Source organism: Eptatretus burgeri, chromosome 2, assembly GCF_056783735.1.
Source record: "Eptatretus burgeri isolate ZD-2024b chromosome 2, Ebu_testis_v1, whole genome shotgun sequence".
Lineage (NCBI taxonomy): Eukaryota > Metazoa > Chordata > Myxini > Myxiniformes > Myxinidae > Eptatretus > Eptatretus burgeri.
The window spans coordinates 145,773,827-145,794,888 of record NC_140962.1 but is presented as its reverse complement, the minus strand read 5'-3'; the positions used below and the strand labels follow the sequence as shown (position 1 = coordinate 145,794,888).

General features: G+C 39.1%; 1 protein-coding gene across 1 annotated transcript in view; it reads right to left on the bottom strand.

Moving 5' to 3' along the window:
• Positions 1 to 19,697, bottom strand: part of LOC147033446 (E3 ubiquitin-protein ligase TRIM11-like) — a 59,593-nt gene extending 39,896 nt beyond the window's left edge. Inside the window, exons 1-2 of the mRNA XM_085871632.1 lie at positions 19,667 to 19,697; positions 4,420 to 4,840 (exon numbers count right to left, since the gene is read on the bottom strand). Coding sequence (XP_085727758.1) covers positions 4,420 to 4,830 — 411 coding nt within the window. The 5' untranslated portion in view covers positions 4,831 to 4,840; positions 19,667 to 19,697. The remainder of the gene's footprint in view (positions 1 to 4,419; positions 4,841 to 19,666) is intronic.
• Positions 19,698 to 21,062: the final 1,365 nt, after the last annotated feature.

The following is a 21,062-nucleotide window of genomic DNA, read 5'->3' as shown; positions in this document are numbered from 1 at the left end:
ATCCAGGAATATCATCAAACCTTGCTTTTTGACTTACTGCACTTGCACAAATGACTCCACATTAGACAGTACAGTACTGCATTCCATGAAGACACAAATACAGCAGCTGTATCACTGTCTATCACTCTGTAATTGTTGGAAAAACGAAATTGATCACACCTTGCATTCCTGGCAAATTTCTCGCTCTCACACCAAAAGGATCATTTCATGAACCCACATATTTCCATGTTCAGCCACTGGAAGAGGTTCAGGGTTTAACTTCTGGGCTTCACCCCTGGCAAAGACATCTCTTGGGCTGCAAAGGCAACCACAGATTGGGTATCCTCAATCGTTTTAAGTCATTCCTTGAGAGAGGTGAGCAGTGAGCCTGGATTTTGGGATTTTCACACGAAGTGGGTTAGTGGCAGAAGCTTGTGGCAGGGAGGGTACAGAGAATAGAAATGGGAGAGGGTTAAAAGCCAGCAAGGATGTAGTAGAAGATAGAGAAGCAAGCAAGCTGTCTGCAGTGCAAGAGTAACACGACTAGAGATATGGCTTGGCTGAAGGAGATTCCAATCATTTTGAGGACTTTGGCATCAATGGAATCAAGTTGGAAAAGGTGTGAAATAGGAATACAAGCCAAAAGGAAAGCAATATTCCATCGAGATGCAGCTGAAGGCCTTGTAGGTTGTTAAAAATTCTAATTTGCCTTGGCAAGATGGAGAATGCCCAATCATGGGATTGCTTTGCAAGCCACTCAGATATTTGCTTGGCCCAGGAGGGATTGTGGCTGAGGGTTATGCTCAGATGTTTGAAGAACTGAATGAATTTCAAGTGTTTTTTTTTTTAAGGGAGTAGATTGCATGGTTTATCAGACAGGCCTTTTAAAGAGACAAAGTGAGACTGACATTTGCCAGGGTTGAAAGACATATTCCAAGTGCTGTTTCCACTTCTGTTAATTTCTCACATCTTCAGAGTGGGAAGTGGCCAATGCCTGCCCATCTGGAGAATGAGGGGCACTGCAGCAGAGGGTGGAGTTATAAGGAAAAATATAAGGAGCATTTTCCAGAAATTAAGAAATACTAATGTCGTTGATTAAATGGAAGAACATGACTGGGCCTAAGACACTGTTTAGGGGCCTGAGAGTCTCGATATGGAGAGGATCCCGTTGAGACTCAGGCATGACTACAAAAGTGGAGGAGAGGAAGACAGGATACTAGACTTGGACAAATGCTTGAGACATGTCCAGAGATACATTACTGATCTCTATTCTGAAATTCAGAGCCTTCATCCATTGTTGGGAGAGCAGCAGAAGGAGGTCAAAGGTGAAGTGATCGGATCAGAAACCAAACTGATGGTTTGAGATCAGACTGTTAGAGTAAAGGAAAGTTTTGATGTCAACAGTTATGACTGATTATGAATGCTTTTTCTATCAATGTAAACACCTGTTTGCGCTCATTTGTAGACTGGTGTCCTTGCCAATATCAGTGTATATTTCAAACAGCCATTTTGTTTGGGGAGAAAAATTATTAAACATTGGTTTCCAGTTATGCCCTGTTGTTTAAGTCTTGTGCAGATTAATATGCTGGTCTTCTTCAAACATAATACCATGGAGTATGGTAGTACTCCATATAGAGGGATGATGTGAGGAAAAAAATGGCTGCCCATTCAGATGTGTACACAATGATACTCTTATAAAACTACGATAGAGTGAAGCCACTCCTTTTATTCTTGAGTGTTTCCTGAACTAACAAGACTTAAAAAGACGCCAGAATGCATCGTTAAAATACCACATCGGGAGATTGCTAAAAACGCCATTTTATACTTCTTCTGCTTCTTCCCCTCTCAAAACATTGTAAAGCTGTAGCCCGACCTTCCTCAATAACTGCTGAAGCCATGATGGTGATTCCAATGCGAGGAAATTACTATGTCTCTGGGCTAGTGCACAAAATCCAAAATTTAAAGATATATAAAACATTTATCGTTTTATTAGGAAAATAAATTGAACGTAAATGTGGACTCAACCAAACCAGGCTGCAATCATGAGTAAGGGAGGGGGAGGGGGGGAGATGGACAGTACCATTCCAAAAGTGATACATATCCAAACCTCCCCCAAATCAACTGAAAAAAGTATTAAACTATCTAATAACATAGATGGATTTAATCCAGACCAAAAGAACAAAATATAAAAAACGAAGTAATTTTTTTTTTAATAAAACGATATTTCGCATAATTTCGCATATGTGGTAATCCATACAGTGGACTGAACCAAAAGCCAGGATTGAGGGGGGGTGGGGGAGTGGTAGAATGTACAATAAGCTGAATTTAATAACGGATGGATTTAATGGCAATAAGAACAAGAAAAAAACGTTCAAAAAATGTAAAAACATAGAGGGATGAAATCTCAAAAACACAACCAAACTAGATGGTATTCATAGAATACATATCCTGTGCAGTCTTGAGAAGGACTGCTATGAGCCAACTTTTGTTTTTTTAACGTTATTATTCTTTGATACCATATGGCTGTCAGACCACGTGACCAATGACGTCATCTTTATCATACGATATTTCCCGTGGGTTGTTGATAAATTCTTTAAATTTTTCATTGGTCGGTTAGGCGGTTTCTCCTCCGAAGATTTTCAAAGTATTTCCCCTTAGAACAATCTGGCTGCCAGATCACATAACATATGATCATCATTTTTCGGCAAATCCTGTTCCAATTTCAAGTCAATCGGATGAAAATTGAGTATTTCAGAAATTTGGCCGATGTTGACCTCAAAATAGGTGGTGATTGAATCAATTGACCTGATATGCAAATCCTGTTCAAATTTCATGTCAATCAGATGAAAATTGAAATTTCAGAAATTTGGCCGATGTTGACCTCAAAAATAGGTGGTGGTTGAATTAATTGACCTGATATGCAAATCCCGTTCAAATTTCAACTCAATAAGATAAAAATTGACAATTTTAGACACTTGTCCTATGTTGACCTTTTGCGCAATGTTGACCTCCAAAATAATTGGTGCTTGAATTAAGTGAGCTGATATGAAAATACTGTTCAAATTTCAAGTCAGTCGAAAGAAAATTGACAATTTTAGAAATTCTGGCACATGTTGACCTTTTTGGTCTATGTTGACCTCAAAAATAATTGTGGTTGAATTCAGTGACTTGATATGCAAATCCTCTTCAAACATGGTCATGTAACATGTGGTAAAGTTTCAATTTCCTACGCCGAACGGTTTTCGATGTATGCTCTTAACAAAATGCAGACATGACATACGCCATACGTACATGCAACGTACACACGTTACCGATCGTTTCACCCTGCTTTTGACTTCGCCAGCACAGGGTAACAATGTAGGAATGACACCACATTATGAAGCCCCAACAAGACACCACAATCCTCTGATGGATTACCATCAAGACATCTTTTGACATTTTACCTTTGTTGTGGGATTGTGATGGATGAAGCAGCAGAATGAAGAAGAAGAATAACAATGAAGTATGACACCACATTATGATGCCACAATATGATACCACAATCCTCTTCTGCTTTACATCACGATATATTTTGACATTGTAAAATCACAATCCCACAACAAAAGTAAAATGGCAAAAGATATGGTGATTTAAACCAAAATAGGATTGCTGTGTCATATTGTGGCATCGTAATGTGGTGTCATTCCTCCTTTGTTTGGTTCTCTTGGTGATTGCTCGAACTTGATTTGTCTTTTTTATCTTTGAATATGAAGTTTGACAACAACAACAACAACAACAACAACAACAACAACAACAACAACAACAGGTTTTTGTGTGTGGTTTTCAGGAATACACCTGGGATGGTAAAGTAGCATCACCTAGATCTTTTATTCAACACAATTCTCGTTATTCAACACATCAAAATGCTGTGCAGACAGATTATTCTTGAGCAGAGCTTCACATTTAATCTCCAAGGTTTTTCAGAGCTCTGGGTCGATATCATTAGGCCCGGTGCTAGAAAAGATCTCAGCACAAAATTGTTAATTTGGTGGGCTCTCAAATCTTCATTTTTACCTGTAAAATCAATACCCACCTTTTTTTCTCAATTGGTTAATTTAAAAGACATTTTTTTGATCCTGTGCTGTTTCTCCAGCCAATTGATCGACAACAGTTGAGGGGAAAGTGTCATAGGAATGTTGTCTTTCCATGAAATAACTCACACTTGCGAGGAATGTTCTGATACTCCAACATCACAAGATTTTCTGGAGATTGCCTTGAGTAAAGTGAAAATTTAAACAAATTTTCATGATCACAGAATTTGACATTCACCAATAGGGGTCATCTTTTGAGGCTATTCTTTCTTTCAACTTCCCATTGAAAATATGTGTTTATATTATTAGAGGTAAATTCATATGGATAACTTACACAAACAAAAAAAAAACATTTTCACTTATTACTTGCCTTGAGTTCATCATGAACAATCTCCACAGCAACAACTTTGTGGTTCTGATGTTGTCCAGCCATGCACATCACACACATCAAGCTTTCATCGTCCTTGCAAAAGAGTTGTATTGGTCTCCGATGCTCGGTGCATCTCAGCTCCTTCACTTTTTCTCCCGGCCTCGCCTTCATCTGTTCCACCAAGCTGGCAAGGGTCACATTCTTTTTACAATTTGGTTTTATTGGATATACCGCACGGCAGTTCGGACAATCCCAGGCTGTGGCTGCTTCCTTGCTTTCCCAGTGTTTCTTGATGCAGACATGACAAAATGAGTGGCCACATGGCAGAGTAATGGGCTCCTTGTAAAAATCAAGGCACACAGTGCATTTAATATCATATGAACAACCTCCAGTCTTCAAAGAAAAAGCCATTTCCTTGTATCTGAAAAGGAAGTGAAGAATAGTTGAAACCTATACATTTAGAGGGGTAGTTATTAAAAAAAAAACTTTAAAGGAAAAAACATCAGGAAAATTACCATTGAGAACTATTACCTTAAAACTAGATAGTTAATAGAACATGATGCCCCACTCAGTGTTAAGGTATATATCGGAGGGCCTTGCCATTCGCAGGAGTTACGTTCTCGAAAAAAAAAACATACCCATGAACTGCAAATCCACAAATTTAGGGGGTAATGGGGAGAATATGGTTGGGAACTTCATCTTTAAAATTGGTCCAAACTGTACCCATAATTAACATGTTTGTGCATTGTCCTGTATTAATAACATAAAGTAAAGTTTATTTTCTTTGAATTATTATTATTATTATTATTTTGAATGCTGCCTGTGGCTGCTGGTTGCATCATTGCTGGGAGCACGGCTGTGCTGCTGATGCATTGCCCCCTGTTTCCTGGAAGCTAGTACTCATTTTGTCGACCTAGGAAGGATGAAAGGCTAAGGCAACCCACCTGATGTTATTTAATGGCCCGACGGCATTTAACGGCATGAAACTCAGACAATTCAAGACCCTAAGATCTTAAGCCAGCCACATTAATTATTAAGCCAACACCAAGCTTATTTACCTGTATGAATAACATAAAATAAAGTTTTTTTTTGAGTTATTAAGATCATTAAACTTGTCCTTAACAATCATGATTATAAACTTGATCCAATAATGCGATGGCGGTGATGATGGCGATGAAAAAGTCTAGTTGATGGAGATGATGATGATACGTACCCATAATGGCCGCCTTTTCTTCACCCCAATGCACATGTCATGCCCTCTCATGCTTTTTACGATAGATTGCATGATTCTTGGAAATATTATGAAGGTGATGTGTTTTATACAGTCTTCATGTCTATAGTTCAATTTAAATACAGATTTAAAGAGATTTAAAGGCATATAAATGAAAAAATCCTGGTTTTACAACCGTTTTCCTGAGCGTCTATTATACCACCCTATTTAGCACGGTACATTAGTTATTCGTGTCTGTTGTTTGTGTCCATTATGACATCCTTAAAAAGAGAAATTTTTCTGTTTGGAATGAAAGTCAATTTTGTATGATCACCAGGCAGGCAAACAGTAAAAATGTGATCTCACTCCTCTCTGTTGGGATGGATTCAAAGACAAAGTATGTCAAAACAAAAGACGTGTCTTCACATTCATGTTCTGACCCGCGTTCAAAATATAACATTAAATTTACATAAGTTGTTCCTCGATAATAAACTGATAAGATGGACGGATGGGCGGACATGAACCAATTGTTGAACCTCACTTTTTTTTACGTGGTGTAATAACAATTCCGCATCAGGAGATACTCAGACATACTTGGCTCTATGAGCCAGCTTTAAGTCTACATTAAAAAATCTGACATCCTGCAACATCCCCCTCCATTTAACGACCGCACCAGAAAAGCACTTTTCGCGAAATCAAATCTCGATGGGGATCAATAACAGAACAAACAGAACAATAGCATCCATGCAATCAGCAGAGCTATCCTCGTATCTCCTATTTTATCGAAGTCCGATTAAAGCAGATGATCTGAAGTATGTTTTAGTGGCACTGCTCCCTGACCTATCCCTCATTCTTCCTCTCGGCATATTCTAATACTTTTCCACTTTGACTTTCATGCTGTGAAAAAGAGGGTCTGACTGGTCCTGGTGCATTGTATCACCAGAAAGTAATGACATCAATACGAGAGCTGGAGCCTCAATTTGGTGTGTGTGTGTGTGTGTGTGTGTGTGTGTGTGTATGTGTGTATGTGTGTATGTGTGTGTCAGTGATAAGCCAATAATAAGCCAATCACCCCCATAGTAACTGGGTGGAACAGAAGTACCCACTTTGACTCCAGACTCTTGGTGCGAATGCGATCAATCATGCTCGGCCTATAATTTCAGCTCTATCCTGGAAAAACAGGATACCTCCAATGTAATGGTGTGATGCTATACTCAGTTGTGGGACTATCAGAGCACTCCTTCCACCTATAATATTAGATCACAATGGTTGTGTGAATGTTCCCCTCAAAGGAAACATTTCAAAACAAGTAAAATGCACGTTTGTGTGTTTTGATGATAATAACACATGGAGGAACAAGAAAAAGAGCAATCAGAGATTGCAGACCCTCGCCAGGACTTGTTTTGTGTGGTGTTTGTGTAGTTTTGTGGAGTAAATTTTGTGTGGTGTTTGTGTACTGATGTGTTAGGTAATTAATAATAGACATAACTAGAAATGCCACTTTATAACTTCTGGCAGTGATGTACCAAGACGTCCCGCCTTGGTGCAACCCAGCTTTGATTGGACGCTTGACCCTGACCCATGACGTTTATTATTATTATTATTATTATTATTATTATTAATATTATTAATATTATTCAATTGAATTCAGAATGGGATTAAAATGAATTCAATTCAAATCAAATGGAAGACCAAATCGGTACAGTCCTGCATTGGAATTATAAGAAGGAACCTGAACAAGCAAAAAGCAAAGATGAAGTCATCAGGAGGAACCTGGATAGGATTCCCATTTCAGCTGCTACCCCTAAACCCTCAAACCCATCGAGGTGCAGCAAAGTGAGCTTTGTTGCTGAAAGAAACATCCCAGATCAGAGGAATTAAACAATTCTGGCTGCCAGACCATGTGTCCGATCAGGTTGAAATTTAAAAAACAGATTTCCCCATTTCCACGAGATGATAATTGTGAAGTTTCACATCAATTGATGAAGCGGTTCAAGAGAAAGAATTTTTTTTAAGATTTTTGCTCAATCCAATATGGCTGCCAGACCATGTGACCTATCAATGATTCCTGAACAAATTGTACATCCAAGGCTCGGGGAACATTTGTGTGAAGTTTCCCCTCGATCTGAGCAGCCATTCTGGAGAAGAAGATTTTGTAAGTTTTACGGTAAATCCAATATGGCTGCCAAACCATGAAACCTATGATATCATCGGAGGGGAGTGTTTTGTTCCTCGTGGATAGGCGGTCTTATGTGTGAAGTTTTGTCTCGATCTGTTCAGCCGTTCCAGAGAAGAAGATTTTTGTAGGTTTTAAGGTAAATCCAATATGGCTGCCAAACCATGAAACCGATGATATCATAGGAGGAGAATGTTTTGTTCCTCATGGAACACATTTAATGACCAAATATGCAACTCCTCTTCAAATTTCAAGTCAATCAGATTAAAAATGACAATTTTAGAAATCCGGCCTAAGTTGATCTCAAAAATAATTGATGGTTCAATTCAGTGACCTGATATGAAAATTCTCTTCAAATTTCAAGTCAATCGGATGAAAATTGAGGATTTTAGAAATCCCACCTAAGTTGTTGACCTTTGGCCTATGTTGACCTTTTGGTCTATGTTGACATAAAAAAAGAATTGCCTGGTTGAATTCAGTGATCTGAAATATAAATGCTGTTCAAATTTCAAGTCAATCAGATGAAAATTGAGGATTTTAGAAATCTCACCAATGTTGTTTACCTTTGGCCTACGCTGACCTTTTGACCTTTTGACCTGAATAACATAAGGCTTCTTCCTTATGAAAAACTCCACTATGTGGTGAAGTTTCGTGAGGGATCGGTTTCAAATTGCCACCTGTAGGCGGTAAACAAACAGACAGAAAAACAGACAGACAGACAGACAGAATAACAAAATCGACTTACCAATATACTTGAAAAATCTTCGATTTTGTGTACGGAGTGCTTCGATTTGGGAGCAAGTGACCATAACATTGTGTGTGCAAAGATTCGGTTGAGGGTTAGAGTTCAGGATGGTAGGGTAAGGCTATTAGATTTCAGGAAGGCAAACTTTGAGGGTATGAGGAGTGAATTGGGTGACATATATTGGGAGATGAACAACAGGACAATCGGCATCAGAGAAATGGGAAACCTTCAAGGACCAAATGTGTAGGTAAGAGTGCAGAGTAAGTACATTCCAATGAGGTGGAAAACTAGAAGCAGAAAGAGACCAGGGTGGTTGAGCAGTGAGATAAGGAACGCTATTAAGGAGAAGCAGAAGGCATCTATTAGGTTTAAAATAACAGGACTGGAGTTAGATTTATATCACTATCGAAGTAAACAGAGGAAAGTGAAGAAAATAACTCGGCAAGCCAAAAGAGAGTATGAGAAGGACGTGGCTAAGAATATTAAACATAATAGCAAGGCTTTTTTTAAAGTATATCAGGGGAAAAGAACAGGTTAGGACCAGTGTGGGCCCATTGATGAATAGCACTGGGAGAGTGGTTCGTGATGAAAGTGAGATGGCAGGCTTGTTAAACAGGTATTTTTCTTCAACTTTTACAGAAAACAGTCAGGAGAATTGGCAATAGCTGAGAGTATTTATCGAGGAGTTGAGGAAGGGCTTTTACAGAAGATCCAGGTTGGAGTGGAGGAAGTAAAGGAACAGCGAGGTAATCTTAGTGTAGATAAGGATCCGGGTCCAGATAATATGCACCCGAGAGTATTGAGGGAGGTGGCTGAGCAGGTAAGCGAGATGTTAACGTATATTTTCAATAGCTCACTGGAGTCAGGACAGGTACCGGAGGATTGAAGAGTAGCAAATGTAACACCATTATTAAAGAAAGGATCCAGAGAATAATTATGAAACTATAGTCCTGTTAGTTTGACTTCAGTTGTGGGGAAGGTGTTGGAGACATTAATTAAAGACCGGTTGAGGAACCATTTAAACAAATACAAACTAATTAAAGGTAGTCAGCATGGTTTTACCAAAAGTAGTTCCTGTTTAACAAATCTTTTAGAGTTCTATGAAGCAGTGTCTGGTTGGGTGGATAAGGGAAAGGCAGTAGACATAGTATATCTAAACTTTACGAAGGCATTTGATAAGGTACCACATCAAAGGTTGTCAGCCAAAGTGAGGGATTGTGGAATGGCTGGTCAGGTAGCTAATTGGATTGCAAACTGGCTTAGTGATAGGAAGCAAAGAGTGGCTGTGAGTGGGAGGATGTCTTGCTGGGAGGATGTAAGAAGCGGGGTACCTCAGGGGTCAGTACTCGGACCATTACTATGAAACATTTACATCAACGATTTGGACAATTGGGTAAAGAGTAAGCTTTAAAAATTTGTGGATGACACAAAGCTTAGAGGTGAGGTGGATAGCAGATGGAGTGGTGAACAGATACAAGAGAGTATTGATACTTGTATGAATTGGGCAATAGACTGACATATGGAACTTAACCTGAGCAAGTGTAAGGTGTTGGGGATGGGAAAGAACAATGAAGATAGAGATAACAGGATGCAAGGGGTAATTTTGGAATGTATCACACAGGAGAAGGATCTAGGGGTGGTAACAGACATGGGAGGTAAGCTTGCAGCACAGTGCAGGGCAGCTACAGGTAGAGCAAATAGGGTTTTAGGTTGTATTTGGGGGGGGGGGGCATCATTTATAAACCAAACGAGGTGGTGTTAACATTGTACAGGAATTTATTGAAGCTACAGATAGAATATTGTGTGCAGTTTTGGTCACCACAGTTCCAGAAGGACATAGATGCCGTAGAGAGGGTTCAGCGGAGGGATACTAGATTGATTCCGGGCCTAGCTAGACTCAGCTATGAGGAGCTGCTGAAGGAGACAGGGCTTTATACACTAGAAAGGAGGCGGTTACGAGGAGATATAATAGAGATGTTTAAGATAATGAAAGATATAGATAAAATAAGTGCAGATGAATTATTCAACGGAGTAGACAGTGACAGAACCAGGGGCCATAGCCTGAGAGTAAAGAAGAGAAGAGGTAAGACAGTCATAAGCCAGGGGACTTTTACTCAGAGAGTAGTTAATGCATGGAATGGTGTCCCTGGAAAGGTCAGGCAGTATAAAAAGTAGACAAGTTTAAATTATAATTAGATAGGTACCTGGAAGTTGTGGAGATAGAGGGGTATGGGGATGTTGACAAGACTTTTAGGTTGTTTGAGTATTGATTGGTGATTGTGTACGGAGTGCTGTTGGTGGGGGTCTTGTTAAGGGGGGTTGTGTGGTTGATGTGTGTTTTTAACCAAGCCCATGCCCCCTATCCGAGGGGAAGAAATAAAAAAATTACAAAAAAAAAACAATATTTTTTTTCCTTTCATTAATTAAAAGCTTTTTTTTTGCATTTTATTTCTTGGATCTTGGGTTGGTGTGGTGTTTGCACAGGCATTATGTGCTGAATGGCCTCCACCTGTGTTGGATTTCCTTGTTGTCCTTATTGATTTTGCAAGTGATAAGAAGACGTCATGCAGAGCATGTAACTTGTAAAATCCATAAAACAAATTTGACCTCAAAAATATTTCGGTGGTTGAATTCAGTGACCAAATATGCAACTCCTCTTCGAATTTCAAGTGAATTGGATGAAAATTAACAATTTTAGAAATTTGGCCTATGTTGACCTATTGGCCTGTGTGAACCTCCAAAATAATTGGTGGTTGAATTCAGTGACCTGAAATATAAATCCTCTTCAAATTTCAAGTCAATCGGATGAAAATTGAGGATTTTAGAAATCTCACCGATGCTGTTAACCTTTGGGCTCTGTTGACCTTTGACCTCAAAAACAATAGTCTTCTTCCACATGACAAACTCTACCATGTGGTGAAGTTTTGTGAATATCGGTTAAAATTATGACCTATAGACGATAAACAGACAGACACAGACAGACAGACAGACAGACAGACAGACAGACAGACAGACAGATAGAATAACAAAATAGACCAATGAATATACTGGAAAAATCATCAATTTTGCCAGTCACAAACAGACAAACAAACAATAAAAATACGATCCATCCCCCCCCCCCCCTCTCCAAAGATTGCCATAGATACATCAAATTATCCATTTCATTAAGATTAAAATTGACAATCTTAATCAAAGCTCAGGTCAATCGGATGAAAATTTATTATTTTTCAGATTGAAATTGATGATTTTAGAAGTTTGACCTTGAGTTGACCTTTTGGTTTCCAAATTCAATGATGCAAAAACTAACCAACCACAATGCAAAAATAAATCAAAGTGAGTGGTGTTGCTATGCAATTGCTGCTTAATTTGCAGGTTATTCAAATGAAAATTGATGATTTTAGAAGTTTGACCTTTGACCTTTTGACATCAAAAATAGTTGCTTTCTTCATTCAGTAATGGACTTTACAAATCCTGTTTATCTTGCAAGTTAATAGGATGTAAATTGATGATTTTTCAGTTGAAAATTGATAATTTTAGAAGTTTGACCTTGAGTTGGTTGACCTTTAACATTTTGACATCAAAAATAGTTGCTTTTCCAATTCAGTAATGTACTATGCAAATCCTGTTCAAATTTCAAGTCAATCGGATGAAAATTGACGATTTTTCAGATAAAAAATTTCTGTTTTTAGAAGTTTTACTTTGAGTAAACCTTTGACCTTGTGACCTCAAAAATAGTTGGTTTCCCAATCCATTGATGCAATATGCAAATCTTGTGCAAATTTGAAGTCAATCGGATGAAAAATAACGATTTTAGAAATTTGACCTCAAAATCAATAGGCTTTTCAGTTGAGACTACCTCCACAACTTGGTGTTTCATGACGATCGGTTTGGAATTGTGACCAGTAGGCGATTGACAGACAGACAGACAAACAGACAGAATAACAAAATCAACTGACCAATATACTTGAAAAAATCTCCGATTTTGTAAGTAACAAACAAACAAACAGACAAACAAACGGACCCAAAGGCAACATCCTCTCCTCTGGCAAGGGTAGCAATCATGTTTATATCTCCTCTGTTCATACAAAACACCTTTAGTAGTGAGTGGTGTTATAAACCTGTGACTCTGAAAAGGTATTTTTTTTAATCAGAACTTGTTTTGAAGGTGTGTTTAAATACTCTGAGACAGTTTATAGAAAACGTGCTAGTTTACACGTACTTAGGAAAATGGTTCGGAAATTCCACCAAGGGGAATTATTCAAAATGGCTGCCGTTGGCAAACTGCATGTTACAGTTTTTGACTTCTTACACAAACAGAGTCGATCAAGGTGCCTTTTCTTGGGTTTTTCAGCATGCTGATCTCATTTTACCATGCTATAAGTCTCTATCACAGCCAGATTCACTATTGCAATCATCCTTCATAGAATTTACTTGATAATGTACAACATATACATTATCAATTGACAATTATAGCTGCCCAATGCCTAATAATCTGAAATATCTGCGCCAGACAAGGAGCAATTTCATGTTCAAGATACATCACTTACATGTTATTCTCATTTTGTTAAAGTGAAAAATGATATCAATGACTGAACCTGGCAATCACAGTCACTGCGAAAGCCATGGCCAGATGATGGTGGAAGAAAACAAAAATTACTCCCAAAGTGCGTAACTTGTGAAAAATAAATCAAGGCTGATGACCAAAATGAGTAGACGGAGATGACAGCATTACAAACTATAACATAAAAAACACAAGATGGAGCTGATCTCGATACAAGTTGTATTTTTGTTTTTCCAAGTGTCATAGAGACTTATAACATCGTAAAATGAGTTTGTATGCTGAAAACCCCAACTAAAGATACCTTGATCGAGTTAGTATGTGGAAGAAGTTGTGGAAGAAAAATAATTATATTCATGTACTCTCAATTATAATTGTTGCTGGTACTTTATAAATTTAAATTTTGTGATATAGTCGAATTGGCTGTCAGTCATGTTTCCCTTTACCCAAGAGTCTTTTGACCTACATATTGATAAAAGGAAAGTCTTACAATGAAACAGGGTGACCTGGTTGATAACACTGCAACTTTTGCCATGATTATGTCACTCTCTTTCACCCAGTGGACACGTATTGCAGTTTGAGTTATTTTGCCTAATGCTTATCAGCTAACCCTGTAGTTCAGTTGCCAAATGTCTCCCTTCCCATTCTTTGGAATGTCAAGTTGTGTAGAAGAAGAATTGCTTCGGGCATCTGTTTCAGTGAAGTCCATTTGAATGTTTCAGTCAAGCATTCAATGTTCTTCCTCCGTATATACGAAATTAAAGATTCTCCTTTGGTATGCTGATCCAACTTGTGGGAATTGAGTTATTTTCCACCACAAAGTCAAAATCTGTTACATGCATTATGCCAATGGTGGTCATTTTGAATTCTGTTACTTTAAACTATCTCACAGTACCTAAGTCTACCTTCAAAACAAGTTCTGATAAAAATGTTTTCCGGCACACAGGAATGTAACTCCACTAAAAAACGAAACAAAAGAAAAACAAGATGGTTTGTGATCCCAAATATTGCAAAGAAATACCAACCACAATGCAAATATTTATCAACATCAAAAAAAAATTTTTAAGACACTTCACTAATGCACAGATATATCACAAGTTAAACTAGTGCGGTTATAATATAATACAATTAATAGGCTGCCGCTCAACGATTTAAATCATAACCGCACTAGAAATCGAAGTGTCAACATCACCGTCATACCGAAGAAAAAAAATAAAAAATAAAAAACAGGGAGTCTGGAACACTGACGCTAACCATTACCTTGATGTGTTTCGACTTATGAGTAACTTCCAAGTAACGTGTGTCGACGTGTGTCAACGATCGCGTAACGTGCCTACAACACGTTACTCATAGGTTAGAAATAAGTTTCGGGTACGCTAAACATTACCTCGACGTGTTTCGACTTATGATTAACTTACAATTAACGTGTGTTAACGATCGCATAACGTGACTACAACTTATGGCCAGCGTAGCGGAACTTGTGAGTCATATGCTGGCATAAGTCGTAAAATTTCAAGCATGCTAAAATTTGAGGACAACCACAAAGTACAACGATGAAAGCCAGCGTACTACGACGTATGGCAGTGTTTTTCAGCATGCTCTCAATGTTTCCAAAACTTACCCATAACGTATTCGACGTGTGCCAGCGTTATAGACAAATTTTTCAAAAATTGGCATAAGCTGGCTAAAACGTCAAGGTGTGACTGGGCCTTTAGCGAGGAGGCCTCATGAGTGGAGGAGGCGAATGGGCCGACCACGTGCCTCGTGGTTGCAGCAAGTTGATCAGCATCTCAAGGAGATGGGGATGGAACAGGCATCTGCCTGGGGGATGACCAGATGGAGGCCCCTGGAGTACCGGCAAAAAGAGGACGCAGCGACGCACTGCTCCGATGCATACTCCCATACCTAACCTAACCTAACCTAACCCAACTCATCTAACAAGTTTTGTTATAATCCATCCATAACTTTTTGAAATATCATGCTGTGTATCGTTTTTGGCCCCATCTCTCAATGGTGAATAATCACAAAAAATTATCGTATCTGGATCCAGACCTTCACCAAAATCGAATCAATCTGTCCTTGTCACACACCCAAGCTGTCCACCAAGTTTAGTCTGATTTCATCCATAACTTTTTAAGATATCCTCCTCACAGACAGACAGGGGTGAAAACATCACCTCTGCCCACCTTTGGAGGCAGAAGTAATTATTTTTAAATCATGCCATGTTTTTCACTAAAATCTACTTAATACTACCAAATACCTCACAAAAATTTTATTATTTTATTGTAGGAGAGAGGGGGAGTGCGAGGAAGCGTGGGGGAGCGAGTAAGGGGGGGAGCGAGGAAGAGGTGGGGGCAATGAAGGTGTGGGGGAGCGAGGAAGTGGTGGGGGGTGAGGAAGGGGTGGGGGGAGCGAGGAAGTGGTGGGGGGTGAGGAAGGGGTGGGGGAGGGGGAACAAGGAAGGGATGGGGGTAGCGAGGATGGGGAGATAGACACCTTCCCACATGCTGTTATGCACTCTTGGAGGGAGGGGTGCGAGAAGGGGGTGGGAAGTGGGGAGGGAAAGGGGTGTTCTTGATGCATTTGATAGGGGACTTGAGGTTAAGCATGGGGGTGCTAGAGGGGAAGGAGAGTGGGGGTGGGGGGAGTTGACTTGCATTTGGTAAGGGGACTTGAGGGGAAGTGGGGGAAGGTGGAATTGTCCCATCTGCTGACATTACTACAGCATTAAATGAAATGGGGTGTGTTAAAAGAGCACGTTCAAATGGGTCATACTAAACAGCATCGGGAGATGCTCAGAAATGTCTGGACACTACTTGGAGATGTCCATAGGGGGTTGAGGGAGAGGTGGTTTGGGAAGTTAAGCATGAGGAGAGGGGAAGGGAAAGAAGGGCGTTTTCCTTCAATTGTTGAAAAACCTGCACCAGTGTTTGTGCCTTTATTTACTTTCTGCACACATTTTACAACTAAAATGTGATAAACTAGAATCTCTTCACTTGAGTTGAATTTCAAAATTTTAAACTGTGGTCTATATTAAAAATTAAATTAAACAAAATTTTTAAACAAAATTTTAAATTTTAAACTTTCAAATTTTTAAGCTTGGTGGCAGTTCAGACAGCTAAAAAAAAACAACAAGTGTTCATTTGTTCAATTCATACATTCTTTGACACCCCTTCATCTCCTTGACCTCCAGAAGTGTTAGTAGTGTTGTATTGGGGTGGAGGGGGTTTGGGAGGAGGTAAGCATGAGGGGAGGGGAATTGAAGGCAGTGCAAGGATAAATTTAATTATAAATGTGTAACTGTCTCCAAGCGTCTCCAGACATTTCAAAAAGGATATCAATACCACAATACCACTTGATAGCAATACCACAATACCACTTGATAGCAATACCAATCAAAAATGTGAAGGCGGGCTGACAAAAGGTTATTCCCTTTTTCTTGTTTTAGTTTCATAAGCCTGTTAATTATCTTCGAAAGGGTGTTTAAATTTACCCAAATAACCAGTTTTTATTCCTGCACTCCCTTGGAGTTCCCTTAGTATGCATGCACAAAGTTTTGATTTGCTCAGTTTCATGGTTTGGGATGGAGTTATGGAGGAGACGCACTCATTGACACAGACAAACACACACAAACACACACACACACACACACACACACACACACACACACACACACACACACACACACACACACGACATTTATTATTATAGACTCGGATGTTTAAATATTTTTGCTGAGCGAATAATTTTGTACAATGCCATGAACGTCATGAGATGACATAACAGATACCGCCACAATAGAAATGTTCATATTATTATTATTATTGTACAGGGGTAGAGAGGTTGGATGTGGAGTGAAATGGGGATGTGGGGGAGGGGGCATTGGGATAAGGTCAGGCAGCTATAGGTAAAGCTGGTGGTGTTTTCAGTTGTATTCATCAGGTGAGAACTTATAAATCAAAAGAGGTAGTGTTAACACTGTACATGAATTTAATGAGGCTTCATGTAGAGGTTGTGCTCAGTTTTGGTCAACACATCAGAAGAAGGACGTAGCTGCCATGGAGAGGGTTCAGTGTTGAACAACTCGATTGATATTCTGGGGCTATCTGAACTCAGCTATGAGGAGGGCTGATGGAGACAGGACTTCATACACTGCTGAGGGGATCTGATGGAGATATTTCAGATAATGGAGAGAATAAGTTATTTTTATCAGAATTTAGAGTGAAAGGACCATTGGTCACAAATTGGGAGTGGAGAGGAAAGTTAACGCGATAACGTTAAGACAGAGATATTTCACACAGCGAGTAATTCATGAATGGAATGGACTCCTTAAAAGAGATGGTGACAGCGGAGTGCATGGGTGTGATCTAGAATTGGATAGATACCGAGAAACAGTGTGGATAGAGGGGCAATGAACAAGGATGTTGTCACGATTGTGCAGGCTTTATGGGCCTCATCACCTCCTCCAGTGTTGAGGTTCCTCGTGTTAGTCATTGTGTGATCCTCATGTACAAATTGAGTGAAGTAGACATTTGGCATAAACAGTGAGTTAGAAATCAACTTTAGGAACCAACTTGAGTGATAAAAGTTATAAATAAACTTACGGAACAAACTGAAAAAATATATAAAAATAAACACAAACAAGGAAAACAAGAAAAACGTGTCGTTTCACTCAAGTTCAACGACACTGTCCCACACTCTCGCATACCCCTGTGTTTCTTAGCCCCACCCTCCGGGCTCCCCCCTCCAAACTAAGTATAGGAACTGTCTTGTGCCATGAAACAGCTGTTAATTATTTCAGACAGGTTAACACCCACGTAAGATTTTCCACTGTTTTTTTTTTTTTTCATGTCCCATGCTCTTTACACAATGTTCGTGGTGCATAAACAGATTCTTCGAAAGGGTTGCACCATATGGTTTGCCATTGCCTTCACAGCGTTGTTTGTCCATGCTCTATCGCATCACTTTCTGGAAGGATAGCAGTGCCGCTGATGCAGAGCCCTTGCTAAAAACCTGGTGTTGGCTTGGTGGTTCGGGTGGTGGGCTTTGGATCCTGGGGTCCTGCGTTCAAAGCCCGCTCAGCTGTTGAATTAATACCAGGTGGGGTTAACTCGACCTGTCATCCTTCTGAGATCGGCAAAATGAGTGCCAGCATGCTGGTATACTGTGTCGGAGTGGTGACCCATCCAGGATTGTACCCTATAGCCAAGGTGACTGCTTAAGCAGCACCAATGCTCTGCACAGAGTATGGTCCCAATCTCCTCTCGTCCTCCTTGCTGAAAGCCTGGTGTTGGCTTCGTGGTTCAGGTGACTGACTTGGGATCCTGGGGTCCTGAGTTCGAGCCCCATTTTCCACTGAATTAATACCAGGTGGGATTGACTCAGCCTGTCACCCTTCCGAGGTCGGCAAAATGAATACCAGTGTACTGATAATTGAGACACTGCATCAGCAGCATAACTCCGTCCCTAACCAATGATGCAACCAGCAGCCATAAGGCTGCACTCAAAAGAAAGAAAGTGCCCTTGCTATCAGTAAGTTGGCATTCAGTTTGCCGACATCGGAAGGGTGACAGGCTGTCAGGCTGGATCAACCCACGTGATGTTATTTAAATGACACGACAGGGACTCAAACTCGATACCCTAAGATCTCAAGCCAGCCAAACATCCATTGGGATCACACTCTGTGCAGAGCGTTGGTGCTGCCTAAGCAGTCTCCTAAGCTATTGGGCACAATCCTGGATGGGTCACGACTCTGACACAGGATACCAGCAAGTTAGTACTCATTTTGCCGACCTCGGAAGGATGACAGAGTCAACTCCACCTCGTGTTAATTCAACAGCCAACAGGGCTCAAACTTAGGACCTGAAGATCCCAAACCAGCCATCTAAACCATCAAGCCAACACCAGGCTCACCGAGTTTGGTGATTTCCCACCAATGGATGATTTTCTTGATACACTCAATTAAAAGACTCTGGAAAAAGTCTGTTTGTTTGTTTGTCTGTTTGTTTGTCTATCTGTTTTTTTTTGTCTGTCTGTTTGTTTGTCTATCTGTTTGTTTGTGTGTAGAATATCTCAAAATGTTTTGTACAGATTCGGATGAAATTTGGTTGACAGGATGGGTGTGTGACAAGGACGAATTGATTAGATTTTGGTGAAGATCCAAATCCGAACCCTGATCCAGGAATTTTAAAGTGATTCTTCACCATTGAGTGACAGGGTTAAAACAGATATATACCATGATATCTCAAAAAGATACGTACAGATTCGGACAAAACTTGGTGAAAGAGTTGGTTAGGTAACAAGAACTGACGGATTAAATTTTGGTTTAGGTCCGAATCCAAATCCGGCTTATCAGTGGGATACAAAACGTAAACGAATCTGCCTAGCAATCTGCCTCGCACTATAGAAAAGTATGTGCACTACCGAGTGCTGTTCTATTTTATAAATGTACCTCCTCCTTTGTTATTTAACAAACATGGTTATCAACATTTCAAATTAAAACAAAACGTAATCTATTACTTATTTCACAATCCAATAACAAAACCATCTTTCCCTTACCTCTCTTGATGAAGCTGCTTTCAAACTGCACGAAGACCAGATAACAAGGAAGCAAAGCACATATTACAGTATATCAGTTTCGTTACGTCACATAAGAATGCATTGACATCATGTACTTGTAGTGACTATTCCATTCTATTCCAGTTTTCAAGTCCACCACAAACTCTCAGCCACTTGGTTCTGTAACAAATACTTGTGGAAATTCCACATCATCTTTGAAATTGTTTTCCTTGTATTGTCTAAAGTAACAAAGATTGAAAAATGATTGATGTGACGTCAACATTGAACTCTCTCTATCTCTATCTCTATTGCTATCTCTCTCTCTATCTCTCTATCTCTCGAATTATCCTGAACAATTCTCCTGAACAATGCCGATTTTATCATTTGAAGACAATGATAAATAATAAAGTACAATGAGGGAAAATGAAATGAACAAGGAGGCAAATCCTCATCAAAGACACACCCTCCAACCACACCTTAAAATGGGACGTGTAGATTTTACATTGAAATCACTGATTAACCAACTAAAGAAATATATATGTGGTAAGTGGAGATAGGAAAGTGTATTTCATAAATATGTAATTCAAAGTTGCGTGTTGGTAGTGGAGATGACAAAAGTGTATTTCATAAATAAGTAATTAAAAGTTGTGTGTTGGTAGTGGAGATGACAAAGGTGTATTTCATAAATAAGTAATTCAAAGTTGTGTGTTGGGAGTGGAGATGAGAAAAGTATATTTAATAAATAAGGAATTCAAAGTTGTGTGTTCGGAGTGGAGATGGTAAATGTGTATTTAATAAATAAGTAATTCAAAGTTGTGTATTTAATAAAAGTGTATTTAATAAATAAGTAATTCAAAGTTGTGTGTTGGTAGTGGAGATGGTAAAAGTGTATTTAATAAATAAGTAATTCAAAGTTGTGTGCTGGTAGTGGAGATGATAAAAGTGTATTTAATAAATAAGTAATTCAAAATTGTGTGCTGATAGTGGAGATGATAAAAGTGTATTTAATAAATAAGTAATTCAAAGTTGTGTGTTGGTAGTGGTGATGATAAAAGTGTATTTCATAAATAACACGGAACAACAAAAAATTTTTACTGGAGATGTGTAAAGTGATTTAGACTAATTTGGGTACGCTGATTTCAAAAATCATAACCGTTTTGCTGTATCATGTCAGGATTTTCAGTAACAGAAATATTCCCATTGCCTAGAAGTCAGGATTTCAATGAAATTTACAAAAATTCATTTATTCATTTATTTCATCATGAATGCTTCAAAATTATAGAAATTACAGAAAAACTCCACTAGAATGTAATTAAAAATGCTTTAGGCATTTGGCTTTGCGTTTGTGCTGCTCTGTGTCAGTTTCACGATGCAGGAACCAGCAGAAATCGCCCAT